The sequence below is a fragment of the Nothobranchius furzeri genome, chromosome 1 (genome assembly GCF_043380555.1).
Source record: "Nothobranchius furzeri strain GRZ-AD chromosome 1, NfurGRZ-RIMD1, whole genome shotgun sequence".
NCBI lineage: Eukaryota > Metazoa > Chordata > Actinopteri > Cyprinodontiformes > Nothobranchiidae > Nothobranchius > Nothobranchius furzeri.
The window spans coordinates 31550597-31573250 of NC_091741.1; the positions used below are offsets into that span (position 1 = coordinate 31550597).

The 22654-nt window shown below is 45.9% G+C and overlaps 1 protein-coding gene across 2 annotated transcripts in view; it reads right to left on the bottom strand.

The window, feature by feature from the left end:
• The window catches only part of kiaa0930, a 156114-nt gene extending 133664 nt beyond the window's left edge, over positions 1 to 22450 (bottom strand). Inside the window, exon 1 of one of the 2 annotated variants that reach the window (XM_070552683.1) lies at positions 22041 to 22450. In XM_070552683.1, the coding sequence (XP_070408784.1) occupies positions 22041 to 22185 (145 nt within the window). In that variant the 5' untranslated portion in view covers positions 22186 to 22450. The remainder of the gene's footprint in view (positions 1 to 22040) is intronic. The other variant, XM_070552656.1, reaches the window with a different exon arrangement.
• Between the last annotated feature and the right edge of the window lie 204 nt (positions 22451 to 22654).

Genomic DNA, 22654 nt, shown 5'->3' on the forward strand with positions numbered 1-22654 from the left:
TACCAAGACAGATTGGAGGCAGAGGACTTACACAACTTGAGATGGCTTACAAAACAACAACAATGGCATTGAAAACCTACCGTGAAACAACAGGCGATGCCCTACTGATCCTCGTTTGTCAACATGAAGCTCGAAAGAAGCTGTACTCTGTTACAAAAGAAGCTATAAGATATGCACAGGAACTAAACATCCCAGATGTGGCAAGAAAAGAGAAAGAAACAGTGACAAGCTTTGCCAAGAGCACCAGAAGGGAGGCAAAGAAATGGGCACAAAAAAGGATGAGAGAAACATGGGTGGAAAAACCAATGCATGGACAATACCCCTTGAGAGTAAAAAAAGCAGACGTAGAACAAGATCATACTCATCAGTGGCTTCGCAGTGCAGGACTGAAGGCAGAAACTGAAGGCTTGTTGATAGCAGCACAAGACCAGAGCCTGTCAACGAGATCATACCACCACAAGATCATTAAAGATGGAACAGACCACATGTGTAGAATGTGCAGCCAATATGAAGAAACCATTGACCACATTCTCTCAGGCTGCCCCACTCTAGCCAGAACTGAGTACATCCACTGACACGACAGGGCAGCAAGCTATGTCCACTGGAAGATCTGCAAGCATTTCCATCTACCAGCTGCAGATAAGTGGTATGAACACCAACCACCAACAGTGACTGAAAACAACAACATCACAGTGTTGTGGGACATGCCGATCAACACAGACAGAGAAATCATGGCCAACAGACCAGACATAGTCATCAAAAACAAAGAAGAGAAGACCTGCCTCATGATTGATATGACCATCCCATCTGAAAAAAATGTCACTACCAAGGAGCTTGAAAAGCTATCAAAGTACAAGGACCTGGAAATAGAAGTCACAAGAATGTGGGGGATGAAGACAACAACAATACCCGTCGTAGTGGGCGCACTTGGCCTCATCAAGAAGGGACTGGAAAAGAGAACAAAACAGATTCCTGGAAACCCAACTGTCCAAGAAATCCAGAAGATTGTACTTCTCAGAAGTGCCCACATCATCAGAAGGACGCTTTCCATGAACTAACCCTGAAACTGCCTTAGAAGCATGGATTGATTCTGGCACTTCAGTGAAAGCGTACAAATATACAAAAATATATAATAATAATAATAATAATGATGATGATGATGATTCGTTGCATCCCTACTTGCCTCTGATCTGATTAGCAGCACTTTGGCCCAATGTCTGGTGCATGCAAGCATGTCATATTACGTAATATTTGAGGCCATTGTGAATTTATTTTCCTTTTTTCTACAACGATGGATATTTACACTAGTTTACACCGATTTTAAAATTAATTCTCAGAGCATCGTTACATCCCTAGTTATGAAGTTGACACTGGTTAGCTTACACAGTGTACATTGCATTAACCACAGGATGCAATTTCAGATGTGCTAGCCCAAGTATTATTCAAAGAAACAAAAGGCAACAGAGAAAGAGAGCTCTGGTCAGGTAAAAGAACCAATGCCATATCATGCAAGATACATTGTCAAATAGACTAGGGCTGCAGCTATCGAATATTTATGTAATCGAGTACTCTATCGAATATTTTTTTCGATTAATCGAGTACTCTAATAAATTACCCTTTTGTGTTTGTAAACCATTATATAAAATAGCATGTTATAAAATATGAAAGACCTGTCAAAATGAGCAAGCAATTGCCAGTTATTCTTCAAGTTTTATTCAAAATTAGTTTGCAAAACTTCAGCACTTCAACTTTACTTCAGAGTAAACAAACGCCTGTGCAAAAAATAAGTACACAACCTGAGCTGATTTTCCCCTCGTGTGAGAATCTACTAGCCTGCAAGCCAGACAAAAACTAAGAGGATAACTGCTGAAGTAGCGCTGCGAGCGGCTGCGGCCCAAACAGAACCAGAACCGCTCACGGTGCATGCGCAAACAGCTCACCCCTGTTTCCTTATTAACACACGTTCGTTTTAATTTCTACACTTTTTCTCACACAATAACAAGGATTGTCGAGAAAGCATGTTTGCTGTGGTTTTGTCAAATTATACAGATCACAAAACATTTATTTACTTTCTTTCGTTTTCCTCATAAATACCCGTGTCCTCCTGCAGCGATCCCGGGGGACAACAAATATCAATAACAACACAATAAAAAGTCCGACATGTTGTGTAAAAACTGATATTTTTAGCACATTTTAAGTCCGACGTGTTGCTACCAGATGTACGGTGTGAGCTGAAACTGAGTGCTACAAACGAAAAAGTTGCACAGTTTCTGCAGAATATATAGAAAAACAGGCTAAAATGCATTATCTTGTAGAGGCTCCGAGTCCGCTTGCAGAAGTGACATTTACAGGTGCTGCAGCATGGAGGATGTGGTGTTGTGGTAGGCTAAATCCATTTAACAGTATTTACACTGGACTACGTTTTCCACCTTACGACGTGAAAAATGGTCCCACAACTTTGACATTTTCTGTCTTTTTCGCACTCCACCGGGGTCCACGTCGTCCGCCATGGCTTAAGAGAAAGTTAAGTTACGTTCGCTACTCGCAGTCCAGTGGGCATGTGCGTCACTTATTTCGGTCCGGGTGAAACATGACCCCGTGCGATTGCAAAGCCATGAATTAATTAAACATGAATTAAACGAATCCTCGAGGCAGAGAATTTGACTCGAGGATTTTTTGTACTCGAATTATTCGAGGTACTCGAGGAATCGTTTCAGCCCTAAAATAGGCTAACAATTCCCATATCCAAAATGTTTCAAATAAAACAACATTGACATCAGTGTGAGATAAGTGTTGTAATTCAAACATCTTAACCTGCCAACTAGCACCACCGCGGCAAAAACTCCTTTTGCTCAGTGCACCAGTGTGCGATGTTATTACCGTAAATCCTCTAATACAGGCCCGGGCCTGTATTTGACTCAAGCTCATCAAGCTCCAGGCCTTTATTGGAAGGAGGACCAGAATTAGAGGCAGGCCTCTATTTCTATTTGAGCAAAATGAACTAATGGTTCGCTGGAGTTTTTGACAATTAAAATTGCGCCCACATTTTCAAAGTTAAACACATTTCTTTTAACAACGGTAGTTTCTGCTTCAGCCCTCTCCCCCCTCCCCCTGCTTCAGCCCTCCCCCCTCCCCCTGCTTCAGCCCTCTCCCCCCTCCCCCTGCTTCAGCCCTCTCCCCCCTCCCCCTGCTTCAGCCATCTCCCCCCTCCCCCTGCTTCAGCCCTCTCCCCCCTCCCCCTGCTTCAGCCCTCTCCCCCCTCCCCCTGCGCAGCGGCCGAAAACTCACTGATGCGCCTGCAGCCTCTCGGAGTTCCTGCTGCTCTAAACATTAAAATAATTATTTCATTTTCTGTTCCTCACTTCTGATTACCTTCAATGGTGTCTGTTTGTTGCAACCAGCAGGTACAAAAACTAACTTGTTTTTATTTGACTATTTTTCTGTCCTGTCTGTTTATTATCTTCCTGCATCTCCTCTCAATCCTAAAGAGAAACTGCTACCTGGGATCATATATATTCACCTCATGAGTTACCTTTGAACTGCAGTTCTAAAAGATCTACCGACCACTAAAACAGCGGAGCGCTCGCTGTTTGGCGGCCGTATCAGTGATCGGTGCGTCACTGGATGACAAGTTGATGCGCCCCGCTCCACAGCAGCGAAACACATCAGGCGCAAATAAAAGACAGAAAACATTAAAGGAAATGAACCGACATGAACGATCGCGTGTCAGTACCGACGCTCTGGCACAGCGCGTTGCCCCCCGAGCACAGGAGCCTGTCACCTGCTGACAGCACGCTGCCGTCTTTTCCGAAGACTGCATCTTGCCGGTCATTATCACGTGACAGTGACTAGTCGACAACAGGCATAAAACGTCACTATAGTGAAGTCGACTAGTTCATACAACCCCTGCTACTGCTCCCCAGAGTGTTCTGCAGCATAATCAGCACGTTCTCTTTGAACTTGATATCAAATTTTCGCCTCCTCTTCGTCTCTGCACGGTTTAAAGTTACCCTCGCGGTCTATCACTGGCAAATCAAAAGTGAGACGATGACATAACCGCCCCCCGTACTTGCTTGTTACCACATTCCACCCGGCCACAATAAGAGACCGGCCACTATTCACCTCCGCCGACTCAGACACCGGCCAAAATATGACACCCGGCCGTTAATTGAATACAGGCCTGTATTAGAGGATTTACTGTATCTCACTCCAGCTCACGCGTCAAATTCAGGCCCTCAAGCCTAATCTGGCCCATGGTCTGTTTAAATTTGGCTCGTAGGTAATTTATCGATTATGTATTTGAACTGGTCCCCTGGCTCGTTTGCTGCAAAGACTACAAATAAAAAAGCTCTTTGCAGCGTAAGCGCGACAGCCAAAGCGCCACTCCTTTCCTCTTCACAGTTATTACCATCCGAGCTACTCGGGTCGCCGTCTGCAGCTGATCAGTCTCGGACAAACTGAAAATACCTCTCTTACTCAGCGCTGAGTTTACTTGGCAATTTAAACATATTCATAAAGAGGACAGCATGTTAATAATATGGGTCCATCTCACAGACCAGAACCAGAATCAGAATCAACTTTATTGTCAGCGCTTCAGCATCCTGAAATTTGTCTCCGCAGTCCAGCCTGTCCAAGGTTACACACAAACGTGTAGAACAAAGCAGATACAGGCAGACCAGAAGAACTGTCATCACAGCTTTCAAAAGACCAACGCTAATATAAAATTATACTTATTAATAATGCTGACATCAGTGGAATCAAACGCTCCTGGCTGCAAATCAAGTTTATGTAGCCCCCTGGGTTACACAGTTTACCTAAAACCCTTCAATGGAGTAAACCAGGTTTGACATTACTTTGTATCCACATGAACAGTGAGGTGCATGTATAATGTTAACTGTAACGTTGCCACTTAAGTTATGCAGTTTACATTGAGTATTTTTCAGTTGAGAACAGGCCTCAGATGAGAAATGTTTGTTTCCATTTATGTGTGTATTATTGTTTTGTTGATTGTTTAGTCTAAGGATGTTGGACTGAATTTTAAACAAATGAAAGCTGTGTAGGAGCAATAGCAAGTTATGAACACTAGGGGGAGCTTTGGGGAAAGTTCGAGAAGAGGGAGAGAGCGGGAAGGAGAGAGAGAGAGAGACGGCGGGGGGTTGAGACGTTGGGACGGAGAAGCGGGTGGGAGGAGAGCGGAAGACAGCAGTGGAAGAAGCCCGGAGAGACCACCGAAACTTCAGAGCCGTAGCTGTGAACTACTTTTGAGTTCAGTAACAGAAACTACATCGGACCTAAAGACTGAAGAACAGTTAAAAAAACCTGGCCGGCTTGGAGGAGTGGGGACGTTGCAGTTGAGGAGCCGTTAAATGATTTCAACGGTGCTGGCGGCTTTAACGAGCCATAAAGCTTCTACCTGGGATAAGAAGGGACAGAGACGGGACTGATCGGGAGCTGGTTGGAGCAGGAGACGCAAGGAGAGTCGGAGGAGTGGTGTGGGGAAGTTCGCTGAGGACGTCTGGATTCGGGTTTCGGACGGAGGATACAGACACCCGTCGGATCGCTGAGGACATCGGGTTTCGTGTCTGTGTTCAGGATGCCTGCTCTGCGAATCTGTCAGGGCATCTGAAGGAAAGGTTTCACATGACACAAAATCACCGCACAGGCCTGCAACGGAAAAAAAACGCTACGGTACCGAACTTGGTGTGTGTGTGTGTGGGTGTGAGTGAGTGTGGGCCCACGGGTGGATTTAGATTGAACTTGGTATTGTTTTTTATTTATATTTTTTTGAGAAATGTATGGAGGTCGGTTAATGACCCATATTAGATATGTTCACTGAAAAAACAAACTGATTTGGTTATTTGATTCAAAGACATTTACAATTTTGGTAATTTGATTGCTTTCATGTTAACTGAACAGTTCCTTCATTCTAAGTGAGTTCTTTATTAAAGATTTTTTTTTTCATTTAGAAAGTTGTCTGGGCTTATTCTGGGTTAAGTGATAATGCTAATGTAAGGGTTTGAGAGCAAAAGGAAAAGATTACTTTACCTTAGGTGAACGGCTAGGTTTCTACCAGAAATCAACGAACCCAAGAAGACACCCCACCTGTTTTAGATTCTAGTGCAGTTACTAGACTGGGTAAGGGGGTGCTACATAAAAAATGGAGGCACCGCTGGGATAAAATTATTATTATATATATATATATTGCATAAAATAGCCTTATGCCCAGACGATCAGTACCTAGTGCCACTTTGGGTGACAATTACAGAAGTTACTGAAGTTTAATTAGTTTTGTTCCTGAACATTACAGAAGACACTTTTGTGGTTTATTGTTTGTTATTCTTGTGAAATGACAATATGAGTCAGTTACTTAACTGGTGTAAAGGAGAGGGTATTAACCCCTCACATGCTGTTTTGCTTAAGGGTGTCCCTGAAGACACAGAAGTTAATGTAATAGAGGGCACCGTGCAGACCATTAAAGCTCTTGGACGTGTTAGAGTCAGAGGAAGAACATATGATCCTGTGTCTCAAAGTTTAACAGTTCTTTGTGAGTGCAGGGAAGCCGCAAAGACTGAAGCCATTCCTGCTGATGTTATGCCTGCAGGCAGTGATTCCCCTTGGCGAATCATTAGTCCAGTTGAAGTTGAAAAAGAGAGCCTTCAGCACGGAGAAGCTCCTTCACAAACACCAGACCCAGACACAAGCCAAAATTCGTTTTTCCAATCATCCAGTCCAGAGGCCATAATTAGAGCAGTAGGTGACATCTTACAGCTCACCTCTAAACCAACTAGTGACAGTAGCAGTTACAGACGACTCCGAACATTTTCGGGGGTGCTTCCCACACCGCTGGGAGAGGAACCTTTGGATAACTGGCTAGAGCAAGCAAGACTAATGATTGAAGAGTCAGACAAACCCGACAAAGAAAAGAAAATGAGAATAATGGAGAGTGTAAAAGGTCCTGCCATGGAGATTCTTCAGGCGGTGAGATTTAATAATCCAGACACAACTCCCACAGAATACCTACAGGTGCTGGCCAGTAAATTAGAATATCATCAAAAGGTTGAAAATATTTCAGTAATTCCATTCAAAACGTGAAACTTGTACATTATATTCATGCAATGCACACAGACCAATGTATTTCCAATGTTTATTACGTTTAATTTTGATATTTATAGGTGACAACCAATGAAAACATCAAATCTGGTATCTCAGAAAATTAGAATATTCTAAAGGCCAATGAAAAAATGTTTGTTTCTCTAATGTTGGCCAACTGAAAAGAATGAACATGAAAAGAATGTGCATGTATAGCACTCAATACTTAGTCGGGGCTCCTTTTGCCTCAATAACTGCAGTAATGCGGCGTGGCATGGACTCGATCAGTCTGTGGCACTGCTCAGGTCTTATGAGAGCCCAGGTTGCTCTGATAGTCGTCTTCAGCTCCTCTGCATTGTTGGGTCTAGCGTATTGCATCCTCCGCTTCACAATACCCCATAGATTTTCTATGGGGTTAAGGTCAGGCGAGTTTGCGGGCCAATCAAGGACAGGGATACCATGGTCCTTGAACCAGGTGCTGGTGGTTTTGGCACTGTGTGCAGGTGCCAAGTCCTGTTGAAAGGTGAAGTCTGCATCCCCATAAAGTTGGTCAGCAGCAGGAAGCATGAAGTGCTCTAAAACTTCCTGGTAGACGGCTGCATTGACCCTGGACCTCAGGAAACAGAGTGGGCCAACACCGGCAGATGACATGGCACCCCACACCATCACTGACGGTGGAAACTTTACACTGGACCTCATGCAACGTGGATTCTGTGCTTCTCCGCTCTTCCTCCAGACTCTGGGTCCTTGATTTCCAAAGGAAATGCAGAACTTGCTTTCATCAGAAAACATAACTTTGGACCACTCAGCATCAGTCCAGTCCTTTTTGTCCTTGGCCCAGGCGAGACGCTTCTTGCGCTGTTTCATGTTCAAGAGTGGCTTGACACACGGAATGCGACACCTGAATCCCATGTCTTTCATGAGTCTCCTCGTGGTGGTTCTTGAAGCGCTGACTCCAGCTGCAGTCCACTCTTTGTGGATCTCCCCCACATTTTTGAATGGGTTTGTCGTCACAATTCTCTGCAGGGTGCGGTTATCCCTAGAGCTTGTACACTTTTTTCTACCACATTTTTTCCGTCCCTTCGCCTGTCTGTTAATGTGCTTGGACACAGAGCTCTAAGAACAGCCAGCTTCTTTAGCAATCACCTTTTGTGTCTTGCCCTCCTTGTGCAAGGTGTCAATGATTGTCTTTTGGACAGCTGTTAAGTCAGAAGTCTTCCCCATGATTGTGGTGCCTTCAAAACAAGACTGAGGGACCTTTTAAAGGCCTTTGCAGGTGTTTTGAGTAAATCAGCTGATTAGAGTGGCAGCAGGTGTCTTCTATATTCAGCCTTTTCAGAATATTCTAATTTTTTGAGATACCAAATTTGGAGTTTTCATTAGTTGCCACTTATGAATATCAAATTTAAATGTAATGAACATTGGAAATACATTGGTCTGTGTGCATTGCATGAATATAATGTACAAGTTTCACGTTTTGAATGGAATTACTGAAATATCTTCAACCTTTTGATGATATTCTAATTTACTGGCCAGCACCTGTAGATGTTATTGAAAACACGTTTGGCACAACAGAGACGGGAGAAGAGCTATACTTCGCTTTCAGAATGATGTGCCAGCATCCAACTGAGAAGCTATCAGAGTTTCTAAGAAGAATGGAAAGAATATTAAATAAAGTAGTTCAAAAAGGGGGTTTACCACTTGCCTCCAAAGACAAGGCACGCATTGACCAACTCATTAAAGGTGCCATCAGATCTGACATGATGATTTTAAGCTTGAGACTAAGAGAGAGAAAAATTGCCCCGCCAACATTCCTGCAGCTCTTGAATGAGATACGAGTGGAGGAGGAGCATGAGGCCTCCAGACGTAGGCTGAATCCCCCTAAATCTGTGCACGTCAAACGTACTGCTGCAGCTACAGAGATTGAGGCAACAGATCTTGGGGTGGAGGTTGAACGGCTGAGATCACAAGTGATTGAGCTCCAAGCTTTAGCCCAGTCCCAGCGTGCTTCTCCTTCTGCACCTCCACCTGCAATTCAAGCAGAGACAGTTAACACTGAAGAGGACGGGAGCCTACAAGCTTTTAAAAGAGAGATTGTAAAACTTAGAAAACAAGTCTCAGCAATGTCAGTCAAGTCTACTGCAGCACCCCAAGAGCTTTTACCTCTCAAAGATACCTCTCCAACTCCTGGGGCGCCGAGGGCATCCATGCCCCGAGACCCCAAAGACATTTTTTGCTACCGTTGTGGGGAGGTTGGGCACATTTCCACTAAGTGTACCTCACCCGAAAATTATCCGAAAGTTATTCAGAAGTTGATTCAGGCCCAGAGGAGGGGTAGAGCAGGCCCAGGATGCACAGATGGAAAAAATGTTAACGCCAATGTGAAAAGGAGTGCTGTGAAGCTACATGCCGATAATCTGCCTAAAGGTTTGGTAGGACCGTCCTCGACTGCTCATGTCAAAGTAGAGGGAAAACCCTGCACGGCTCTTCTAGACAGTGGCTCTCAGGTGACGATTGTTTTTGACAGCTGGTACACAGAACATTTATCACATGTTCCTTTAAATCCAGTGTCAGGATTAGCTATCTGGGGTCTAAGTGAGTCTGAAAGCAGTTACCCATATAAAGGTTATATTGAAGTAGACTTAGAGTTCTCAGAGGAGACACAAAATAAGGTGAAATCTGTTCCGGTTCTTGCCTTAGTATGCCCTGATCCTCGTTGCTCAGACACAATGCCAGTCCTCATTGGTACTAATGTTAACAAAGTCTGGTCCCTCCCTTTGAACCGAAAGGCAGCCACCTCCGACAATGTCTATGCTGCACGAGTGGGTGTGACAGATCAGGAACTTAATGTAGATCCCAAGCCTAAAAACTCAGTTCACAGCAGCAGTGCAGTGGCTGATGTTAAATGGACAGGGCCTGGGCCCCTGATTATTCCCGCTGGCGGTGAGCATATAGCGGTTTGCAAAGTCTTAGAACAAAAGAGACTAGGAGACAGTATTCTCATCTCCGAGCGTGCGGCCTCATATGCTCTTCCACCAAGTTTGTTTGTGCAGCCAACAGTGTTATTCTCCAATATGTTGGACAGAGAGAGATTTCTGGTTTTATTGCAAAATGAGTCACTAAAAGACACTGCCATTCCCATCGGCACAGTAGTAGCACATCTTCATGTAGCTGACACAGTGACTGAGATCCCAAATATAAAGACACACAGTCACAAAAAACTTGATCCATCCCTATTTGATTTTGGAGACTCTCCAATCCCTTTTGAGTGGAAGCAGAGACTGAAAGAAAAACTGTTGGAGCGATCCCATGTGTTTTCAACAGTGGAGTGGGACGTGGGGTTAGCCTATGGAGTGGAACACCACATTCGACTCACCAACGACACCCCGTTCAGAGAGCGGTCAAGGCGCATAGCACCAGCAGATGTTGAGGACCTTCGTCGTCATCTTCAGGGACTCCTTGCTGCAGGGATAATCAAAGAATCCAGAAGTCCTTATGCGTCACCCATTGTCTTGGCAAGAAAGAAAAGTGGCCAGCTACGAATGTGCATTGACTACCGGACACTCAACCGCAGAACTATTCCAGATCAGTATACAGTTCCCCGCATTGATGATGCTCTGGACTGTTTGTCTGGAAGCAAGTGGTTCTCGGTTTTAGATTTAAGAAGTGGATATTACCAGATCCCAATGGCAGAGGAGGATAAAGAGAAAACCGCATTCATATGTCCATTGGGGTTTTTTCAGTTTGAGAGGATGCCTCAGGGGATCACTGGTGCTCCTTCAACATTCCAACGCCTCATGGAAAGGGCAGTTGGGGATATGAATATGCTAGAAGTGATTGTATATTTGGATGACCTGATTGTTTTTGGGAGCACCTTAGAGGAGCATGAAAAGCGACTTCTCAAAGTCATTGACCGATTAGGAGAAACAGGACTAAAACTGTCACTTGATAAATGCCAGTTTTGCAGACCCCAGGTGAAATATGTTGGACATGTGATTTCTGAAGAAGGCATTGCTACCGATCCAAGCAAAGTGAAGGCAGTCGCTAACTGGAAACAACCCACTGATCTCCGATCACTGCAGTCCTTTTTAGGATTTTGTGGGTATTATCGACGCTTCATAAAAAACTATTCAATCATTGTTAGACCACTTACAGAGCTGTGTAAAGGATATCCGCCAACCCAAAAGAAATGTAAGGCAGGAAAGACTTCATCAAAACCCTACTACAAAGTAACTGAAACGTTTGGAGATAGGTGGGACCAGAGTTGCACTGAGGCTTTCCGTCAGATCCTTAAATGCCTCACCAATGCCCCTGTTTTGGCTTTTGCCGACCCTTCAAAACCCTACGTGTTACATGTTGATGCAAGTTTGCATGGCTTGGGGGCGGTGCTCAACCAGGAGCATCCTGAGGGATTAAGACCAGTCGCTTTTGGCAGTAGAAAGCTCAGTGCGTCTGAGAAGAACTATCCAGTACACCAGTTAGAGTTCCTGGCACTCAAGTGGGCCGTCGTGGATAAATTCCACGACTATCTGTATGGAGCCGAATTTGTTGTGAGAACAGACAACAACCCTTTAACATACATCCTTACTACTGCTAAACTGAATGCCACAGGTCACCGCTGGCTGGCAGCCCTTTCCACTTATAACTTTACCTTGCAGTATCGACCAGGCTCTAGCAACATTGATGCTGATGCATTGTCACGCCACCCTATTTCTGATGATGAAACTGAGTTTAGGAGTCTTCCCCCTGACAGTGTTAAAGCCCTCTGTAAGCAAGTAGCCAGAGATGAGTCTACTGAGTCCCTTAGCTATGCAGAAGCTCTGGGGGTTTCCCCCACTGGCATACCAGAATGCTATGCTTTTCCAACCCGTCTAGATCTGGGCTGCTTGATTCAACTGAGCAGATCAGATCTCCGCAAAGCTCAAGACCAAGATCCCATGATTGCACCTGTTAAGAAGGCATTGAGTGGTGAAACTGTATTTTCACCTGAGAAGTGTGCTGACAGGGGGTCACTTCTCCTGCATAGAGAGGCAAATAAGCTAGTCATGAGGGAGGGATTGCTCTATAGACAGGTTGAAAAACCAGCGGGGACAGAAGTGTTTCAGTTTGTTCTGCCAAGAGAACATGTTCCCATGGTGCTTAAATCTCTCCATGATGAATCAGGCCACCTTGGAGTGGAAAAGACTGTTGAGCTGATTCGCAATCGATTTTACTGGCCTAAGATGGGGTCAGAGGTCGAACAGTATGTGAAAACTTGTGGCCGATGTATCACACGTAAAGCACTGCCCCAGCGAGCAGCTCCGTTACATCAGATTACCAGCAGCGGGCCATTAGATTTAGTGTGTATTGACTTTTTGTCTTTAGAACCTGATTCTCAAGGGTATGCAAATATCCTTGTAGTGACTGATCATTTTACAAGGTATGCCCAGGCATTTCCTGCCAAAGACCAACAGGCAACCACCGTTGCCAAGATTCTATGTGAGCGTTTCTTCATTCATTATGGTCTTCCCGCACGGATACATTCCGATCAAGGACGTGATTTTGAAAGCAAGCTCATCCATGATCTTCTGAGGATGTTGGGGATCCGAAAGTCGAGAACATCCCCTTATCATCCTCAGGGAGATCCTCAGCCTGAAAGATTTAACCGAACATTGTTGTCCATGCTGGGGACTCTTGACCCAAAACAGAAACAGCAATGGAGTCAAAACATCAGTCAGTTGGTGCATGCCTATAATTGCACCCAGAACGATGCGACTGGATACTCACCTTACCTCCTGATGTTCGGGAGGGAGGCCCGCCTGCCGGTGGACATTTGTTTTGGAGTATCAGAGGAAAGCGGGAAAGCAGTAAGTTACCCCCAGTATGTCTCAAAGCTAAGGAGGAATCTGGAACAAGCTTATCGTCTAGCTAAAGACGCAGCTGACAAGAATCATCAAAGAAACAAAAAGGCACATGACCAACATGTGACAGAGCAAGTCTTAGAAGCTGGAGATCGGGTGCTTCTAAGGAACTTTGGGGTCACTGGTAGACACAAGTTGAGAGAGAGGTGGAGGACAGTGCCATACGTTGTAATGGACAAGATGCCTAACTTGCCTGTTTACCGGGTAAAACCTGAAAGGGGGCCTGGAGGAGAAAAAACTGTACATCGAAATCATTTGTTGCCCATTGGCCATCTTGTCAGGTTTACAGCTGGGGATGTTGAGCTCGAACAGGTGCAGAGACCTGTCACCGGGAGTAGACGACAGCAGTTGGAGCCTGTCAAACATTCTTGTTATGCAGATATTGTTGTGTCATCTGATTCAGAGTTTGAGGTGGTACCCATGCCAGCTTCACGACAAGTGAATCTAAGAGACATTCTGGGGCCATCAGGGTTGAGGACTAGAGAAAAGTCTTTAGTCTACGAGAGAACTCGGGTTTCCTCACTCCCCAAGGACTTGGACAATGCTGAAGTAAGTCCAGGTTTACCTCTAAGGGATCCTCTACCCTGTCCAGATCTAGATTTAGAAGGGGAAGAAGGAAGCAGTGGGGATGTAGTTTGCAGAGCCGATGAGGTCCCTGCAGAGCGTTCTAGGCGAGTGATAAAACCGGTCATTAGGCTGAGTTACGATGAACTGGGACAGCCATCAGACCAGCCTGTAAAAGCTTTCAGTTGTGGAGTTCTAGTTGGCAGTGTAACTTACCAGGACTCAAGAAAGTTGTCTTGTCCTACCCTATGGTGCCACCCTATGGCATTATGTCGTAACTGTGTTGGGTTAGACTTAGCTGGGCCTACTACTCTTATTTGGGTCATATAACCTCATTATTTGATGGGGACATCAAATGTTTTAGAAGGGGGAGGGTGTAGCCCCCTGGGTTACACAGTTTACCTAAAACCCTTCAATGGAGTAAACCAGGTTTGACATTACTTTGTATCCACATGAACAGTGAGGTGCATGTATAATGTTAACTGTAACGTTGCCACTTAAGTTATGCAGTTTACATTGAGTATTTTTCAGTTGAGAACAGGCCTCAGATGAGAAATGTTTGTTTCCATTTATGTGTGTATTATTGTTTTGTTGATTGTTTAGTCTAAGGATGTTGGACTGAATTTTAAACAAATGAAAGCTGTGTAGGAGCAATAGCAAGTTATGAACACTAGGGGGAGCTTTGGGGAAAGTTCGAGAAGAGGGAGAGAGCGGGAAGGAGAGAGAGAGAGAGACGGCGGGGGGTTGAGACGTTGGGACGGAGAAGCGGGTGGGAGGAGAGCGGAAGACAGCAGTGGAAGAAGCCCGGAGAGACCACCGAAACTTCAGAGCCGTAGCTGTGAACTACTTTTGAGTTCAGTAACAGAAACTACATCGGACCTAAAGACTGAAGAACGGTTAAAAAAAACCTGGCCGGCTTGGAGGAGTGGGGACGTTGCAGTTGAGGAGCCGTTAAATGATTTCAACGGTGCTGGCGGCTTTAACGAGCCATAAAGCTTCTACCTGGGATAAGAAGGGACAGAGACGGGACTGATCGGGAGCTGGTTGGAGCAGGAGACGCAAGGAGAGTCGGAGGAGTGGTGTGGGGAAGTTCGCTGAGGACGTCTGGATTCGGGTTTCGGACGGAGGATACAGACACCCGTCGGATCGCTGAGGACATCGGGTTTCGTGTCTGTGTTCAGGATGCCTGCTCTGCGAATCTGTCAGGGCATCTGAAGGAAAGGTTTCACATGACACAAAATCACCGCACAGGCCTGCAACGGAAAAAAAACGCTACGGTACCGAACTTGGTGTGTGTGTGGGTGTGAGTGAGTGTGGGCCCACGGGTGGATTTAGATTGAACTTGGTATTGTTTTTTATTTATATTTTTTTGAGAAATGTATGGAGGTCGGTTAATGACCCATATTAGATATGTTCACTGAAAAAACAAACTGATTTGGTTATTTGATTCAAAGACATTTACAATTTTGGTAATTTGATTGCTTTCATGTTAACTGAACAGTTCCTTCATTCTAAGTGAGTTCTTTATTAATTTTTTTTTTTTTCATTTAGAAAGTTGTCTGGGCTTATTCTGGGTTAAGTGATAATGCTAATGTAAGGGTTTGAGAGCAAAAGGAAAAGATTACTTTACCTTAGGTGAACGGCTAGGTTTCTACCAGAAATCAACGAACCCAAGAAGACACCCCACCTGTTTTAGATTCTAGTGCAGTTACTAGACTGGGTAAGGGGGTGCTACATTTAAATACAAAAATGTTCATTTGTAAATCCAGTTAGAGCTCATGTTTAAAAGTTTAATCTCCACATTTAATAATGATTCAGCCATCAAGAACAAAGCTGCTGCTACTGCTGTGAGCCAGCGATGGCGCTAATTCACCTCGTAGCTGCCAGCCAAAAAGGTGATTTCACTTGCCTCGTCCAATCATATTCACAAGCGCCAGTAAGCCTAGCCTGCTGCAGAGCATGTTTGTTCTCCAGCAAGTGAAATGAGTGTAATCTCAAACCCCCCCCCCGGTCTCGTGCCCCAGACCGTTGAGACATAGGTTCGGCTCTGCCAGGTAGACCACGCAATTCAATTCCAAGATGGCGCCAAGGTGCTCGGCTTGCCGTCTGCTCTCTACTTCTCTTGTTTTTCCTGTTTTTTAGCATTCTAGTGGATGGTGTCAACTCCATCCTGGTGTATGACAGACTGACCCTTTTAAAGCTTCGTTTACCGGTGGATCATGCAGTAACCAAAGCCACTGCACATCAGAAACTGTTTCATCCACTGCTATCAGGTATTCCTGCTTACCTGTGGAGGCTGCCACGCCCATCCTGGCTTCGGAAAAGACGCCGCGGTAGGCGCGGGGGCCGCTGTGTCCGGGCGCGAGCTGCCATGGCGATTTCCCGGGGGTCTATCCAGACCTTGCCGGCTGCCCTGCTCCATTCTCCCCTCGCTGATTCTCCATCTGTGCCTTGGTTCATTTGCACAAAGGATGCAGCTCCAGCGCGTCGCCCCTTTTACCCGCGTCTATGGAGACGCGGAGTCAACCACGCAAACCTGCGCGCTTTCGCTGGACACCTTTCCGCCTCCACTTTGGATCTGCAGCTCTCTCCTGCTCCGACTCGCGTTAAGCTTGCTCTGCTTAACGCCCGCTCCGTTGGAAATAAAACCGCTATCCTGAAGGATTAACTAGTTTTCTTGTCCGGGGATTGGACCGCCAAGGCTCCCGCCTTGGTCTGCCACCCGATTCGCATTGCACCGGACCCTTCATGTTCCTCCTGCGGGTGGTGGGTCCACAGTTGGACGAGCCCATGTATCCGGTTCGGGCTGGGCCCGGCCGGGCCCCATGGGCGAAAGCCCGGCCACCAGGCGCTCGCTCACGGGCCCCAACCCCAGGCCTGGCTCCAGGGTGGGACCCCAGTAACCCTCCGGGCCGGGTACTCCGACTCTTCGTTTTAACCGCCATGAAAGATCCTTCGAACCGTTCTTTGTCTCACCCTTCACCTAAGACCAATTTGTCATGGGAGACCCTACCAGGAGCACTAAGTGCCCCAGACAACATAGCTCCTAGGATCATTAGGGCACTCAAACTCCTCCACCACGATAAGGTGACGGTTCAAGGAGGAGGGTCCGAGAGGAGGGTCCGATCAATAGTTGAATCTCAGAGGAGGAGCAATGTGGTTTTGGTCCTGGCCGTGGAACTGTGGACCAGCTCTATACCCTTGCAAGGGTGATGGAGGGGGCATGGGAGTTTGCCCAACCAATCCACATGTGCTTTGTGGATTTGGAGATGGCTTATGACCGTGTCCCCAGGGGCACCCTGTGGGGGACGCTCCAGGAGTATGGGGTGGGTGGCTTTCTGTTAAGGGCCATTCAGTCCCTTTACCAGAGGAGCGTGAGTTTGGTCCGCATAGCCGGTAGTAAGTCGGACCTGTTCCCAGTGAGGGTTGGACTCCGCCAGGGCTGCCCTTTGTCACCGGTTCTGTTCATCACTTTTATGGACAGAATTTCTAGACGCAGCCGTGGTGTGGAGTGTGTCGAGTTTGGTGGCAGGAGAATCTCGTCTCTGCTTTTTGCGGATGATGTGGTCCTCCTAGCTTCATCCAGCTCTGACCTTCAGCTCTTGCTGGGTAGGTTAGCGGCCGAATGTGAAGCGGCTGGGATGAGGATCAGCACCTCCAAATCTGAGACCATGGTTCTCGACCGGAAAAGGGTGGCTTGCCACCTCCGGGTCGGGGGAGAGGTCCTACCTCAAGTGGAGGAGTTTAAGTATCTCGGGGTCTTGTTCACGAGTGAGGGTAGGAGGGATCGGGAGATCGACAGGCGGATTGGTTCGGCGTCTGCAGTGATGCGGACGCTGAGCCGATCTGTCGTGGGGAAGAGGGAGCTGAGCCAGAAAGCCAGGCTCTCGATTTACCGGTCGATCTACGTCCCAATCCTCACCTATGGTCATGAGCTTTGGGTAATGACCGAAAGAACGAGATCGCGGATACAAGCGGCCGAAATGAGTTTCCTCCGTAGGGTGGCCGGGCTCAGCCTTGGAGATAGGGTGAGGAGCTCGGACATTCGGGAGGGACTCGGAGTAGAACCGCTGCTCCTCCGGATCGAAAGGAGCCAGTTGAGGTGGTTTGGGCATCTGGTCAGGATGCCTCCTGGACGCCTCCCCGGGGAGGTGTTTCGGGCATGTCCTGCCGGCAGAAGGCCCCCGGGTCGACCCAGGACATGTTGGAGAGGTTACATCTCCAATCTGGTCCGGGAACGCCTTGGGGTCCTGCCGGAGGAGCTGGTGGACAAGGCCGGGGAGAGGACGGCCTGGAGCTCCCTAATTGGGATGCTGCCCCCGCGACCCGGACCCGGATAAGCGGAGGAAGACGAAGACGAATAAAGACCTGGACATTTTTTGTATTACGGAGTCCTGGATCCCCCCGGTGAGTCCGCTCTACTAACTGAACTTCTTCCTCCTGGGTGCTTGGTGCTGAACTCTCCCAGGCTTTCGGGCCGCGGGGGAGGATTGCTGACTATTTTCAAAGTGAATATCCCCTGCAAGATGGTACCCTTCACCACCATCATCAATAGTTTTGAACTGATTACTTTCGAACTGGGTAATACCCATCCAGTCCTTTGTGTGCTTGTTTACCGCCCCCCTAAATTCAATAAGGACTTCATTGAAGAATGGTCAGAACTTTTGGCAGAAATAACAACAAAATACGAACGAGCCCTGATTATGGGTGATTTTAATGTTCATGTTTGCTGTCCTGTCAAGCCCCTTGTGAAAGATTTTACTGATACACTTCATTCTTTTGGTCTTAAGCAGGTTGTGTCGGTTCCTACCCATAACCAGTCTCATATTTTAAATTTAGTGATGTTTTATGGGATAAATATTAATAATTTGTCTGTTGACAAAAGTGTCATTTCTGATCATTTTCCAGTTTGGTTTGATTTGGATTGTCCGGTGAGCTTAGGTAAAAGGCCTGTGGTGCTGCGCCAGACACGGGTTATTACCCCGGCTACAGCAGATAGATTTTGTGCTTCTTTCTCTGAACTGCTGGTCTCCACCTTATTTTACACCAATCCAGATGATGCTTTGCGGGTTTTTCACTCAGCCTGTCTCATGGTGATGGATACCGTTGCTCCTTTAAAGGTTAGACACCCTAAGCCAAAATCTGACCCTTGGTTAAACTCTCACACTCATGAACTCAGAAGATTATGCAGAAGGTGTGAACGCAGATGGAAGAAGGATAAACTATCCATTAGGGCTGCTCGATTATGGCAAAAATAATAATCACGATTTTTGTGACTGAAATTGAGATCACGATTATTTAGGACGATTTTTCTATTTATGTTGATTTTATTTGTTTTTATTCAGTCATAAAACAGCTCAGGACACAATCAGGACAAAAGTAAATAAGAAACAAGATGATCACTAAAATAACTCCTGATTCCCAGTATAAAAAGACCAATATACTTACAGCTCATAGTTTATGACCCAAGGGCTGTAGACCTTGGTTTAACTCATTTAAGTCTAACCAGTACAGACCCAAATACCAATATCTGGCAAATACTGACAGCAAGAATTATACAGTGGCATTCATAACAAATAAATGCAAATAAATTGATGTTCACAAAATGTTGCATAACATTTATTGAGTCGTGTCAAGGTGCTGTAGGAGAGTGCACTAGCACCGTGTCCTCAGAGAGGTTAGTTATTATTTATCAGCGTGAGGAACTTATTTCTACCTTATTTATAAACTATTTATTTACAAGTTCATCAGTTAATGTAATAATTGTCCCAACCACAGCTGCACCCCCACCCCCCAACCTGGTCTCACAGCAATCGGGGCAAGCTGCACGTGTGTTTAGCACGCCGCACGTGCACATTTAGCTGTTTTTAGCGGCTCAGGAGTCCGCAGGTGCGGTGTGTGTGTCACTCACTCTGGTTACTCCAACAAGGAGCCGGCTCTGAGAGCCATTTCTTTAGCGACTGCCACATCACTGCATCATTCCCTTTCCTAATGTCCTGAAGAACGTTCCGGAGCGCAGACGGAGTGTTTAGCTAACCTGCAGGAAACGTCGACGACAGTTATCCAGAAAGTAGCTAAGGGTTACCAGAGATGTTTCTGAGGTGTTTGCTAGGTACTTTTAAGTTAAAAAGTCAAGAAGGGGGTCTGAAAAGCTGCTAGAAATAGCGTCAAAGTCGCCAAGTTGGCAACACTGTGGAGGAGCGCTTCATTTGTAACTCAGGGCAGCGCAAGTGGGAGGAGCAAATAATCGGCTTGTTTTGTTTTTTATAATCGTTCAAAACTCAGATCGTAATCGTGATTAAAATTCGATTAATTGAGCAGCCCTACTATCCATTTCCCATGAACTTTTTAGAAATGCACTAGATGAATATCAGAAAGCAGTCAGGAATTCTAGAAATAAATACTTTGCCAGCATTATTACTACCCATTCTGGGAACCAGAGGGTTTTATATAAAACGCTAAATGCAGTTTTGTCGAGTGATAACTCTTCTACAGTTGCAATCACAGATGATCTCTGCTCCCAATTTTTAAGTTTTTTCCTAGACAAAGTCTCCAATATTAGGAGTCTAATCATTTCCCCCGGAGATGTTCTGCTACCCGTATCAGTTTGTACCGGATGCTTTGACCATTTTGAGCCGATCACACTGCCTGCCCTGGAGAGATTAATATCTTCCATGAAGCCATCAGGATGTCCTGATGACATTGCACCAGCCAGACTCTTCTGGGAGGTTCTTCCAGTGGTAGCCCCTCATGTGCTCAACATTATTAACTCCAGCCTTGTTTCGGGAATTATGGCCTCCTTTTTTAAACATGCCGTGCTTCAACCACTACTGAAAAAATCTGGCCTAGACCCAACTGACCTCGGGAACTTTCGCCCCATTTCAAAGCTCCCCTTCTTGTCAAAAGTGATGGAAAAGGCTGTTTATAATCAAATGTTGCCCCATCTGAACAACTTTGGGGTCTTGGATAAATTTCAGTCTGGTGTTAGACAACATCACAGCACAGAATCCGCTCACATCAGGGTTTTTAATGATATTATTTTAGCTACTGATTCCGGTTCCCATGTTGCCCTGGTGATGTTGGACCTCTCAGCTGCATTTGACACGGTTGATCATGACATTTTGTTGTCCCGCCTTGAGAATTTGGTCGGTATTAAGGGATCCGCGCTTGACTGGTTCTGCTCCTACTTTGACAACAGGTCTATTAGAGTTAGAATGGACGACTGTTCATCTCCCTCTGCTGCTCTTCCTTGGGGCGTTCCACAGGGGTCTATCCTCGGCCCCCTTTTATTTAGCATTTATATTATTCCACTGGGACTAATCTTCAGGAAGTTTAACATTAACTTTCATCTTTATGCGGACGACTGCCAGATTTATGTTCCATTGAAGGCTTTTACCTCCATCCAGCCGCTCCTTGACTGCCTGAGTGAGGTTAAAGACTGGCGGGCAGCAAATTTTCTGCTGCTGAATGATTTTAAGACCGAGTTTATTGTTTTTACTCCTAATGGCTCGTCTTCCTCCGCTCCTGATTTTTCTGCTCTTCCTTTTAAAATTAGTCAAACAATTGTTAATCTTGGAATTAAAATGGATGTGGCTCTAAAAATGGACCCTCACGTTAATCACATGGTTAAATCATGTTTTTATCAGCTGAGACGTCTTTCCAAACTAAAACCCATTCTGAATCGGCGCCACCTCGAGACAACCATTCACGCTTTCATCACCTCAAGGTTGGACTACTCCAACGCAATTCTGTTTGGTATTTCAAAAGCCGCATGATCTCGCCTTCAGCTGATACAAAATACGACGGCAAGATTTCTGACCAATACTGGCTGTCGGCAGCACATCACTCCAATTTTAGCAAGACTTCACTGGCTTCCTGTGCACTACCGTATACGTTTTAAAATGTTATTGTTTGTTTTTAAGGCGCTGAATGGCTTAGCACCACCCTACATATCCGAGTTACTCACACCTCATGTGCCAGGCAGGACTCTCCGTTCAGGTGACCTACACCTACTACAGATTCCCCGTCTACGCTGTAAAACCCGTGGTGAACGAGCTTTTTCTGTCTGCGCTCCAAAACTTTGGAATGATCTCCCACTGAATATCAGACTCTCCTCCTCCACTGGGGTTTTTAAGTCCCACTTAAAGACTTACTTTTATTCTCTTGCTTTTACTACCTAGCTATTTTATCGTTGGTTTATTTACACTGTTCTTTTACTGATTTTATTGACTTATCTTGGTTCTTTGTGTTTTGCTCTAGTTGTTTTATTCTTTTATATTATTCTTTAACCTTATATGTTTTTACCCCTGTACAGCACTTTGGTCAGCTCACATGCTGTTTTTAAATGTGCTCTATCAAATACATGGAAATGGAATGGAACGCTAGACCGAAGGTCGCTTTCATTAGTTTGCATCTTCTAAAAGAATTGATCCAGGAAATGAACAATCGCCTCCCAGACCAAACCGGTTTTGGGCCACAGGCACTCACCGAGTCCGCTTATCTCCTGTCGGCTGTTCAGTCGGTTCCTCTCGTCAGTAATGGCTTTCAGCATCTGCAGCAAGGAACCGTCCAGCTCTCCGTTCACCTCCTCCGCGGGCCCGACAGCCTTACACAAACCGGGGAAGGACGCCATCTCCGAGCTGGGACCATGACAGTCTTGAGCTAACGGTAACCGACGGGACCGGGTCACCGTGGCGAGCTCGCGGCTAATCAGAAGAGAGCACCAGCCGTTCTGGTCCCAGTCTATCCCCGAGAAGACTCCAGCTGCTGCAGGTCACACCTAGTCCGCTCTGGTGAAACGTAACGCGGACAAGTCGGTCTGCCGAGACACTACGGTACTTCTGTTGTTCGGATCAGCTGGAAACACCCCGAACACTTCCGGTAACACGAGGCGTTTAAAGAGACAGCGCAGCAGACCGCGCATGCGCTTTAAGGTTCCTTATCATTGCCGTGTTATGTTGTGTTTTTCATGAGAAATACCCTAACCACTCATGCGTTTTATTGTCTTAGCTGTGGCTAGTTTAACGTGACATTGCACGTATTCAATAAACTACGTTCTGATTTCATTTGATGTTGTTGTTTATTGAAGGATCCCCATTAGT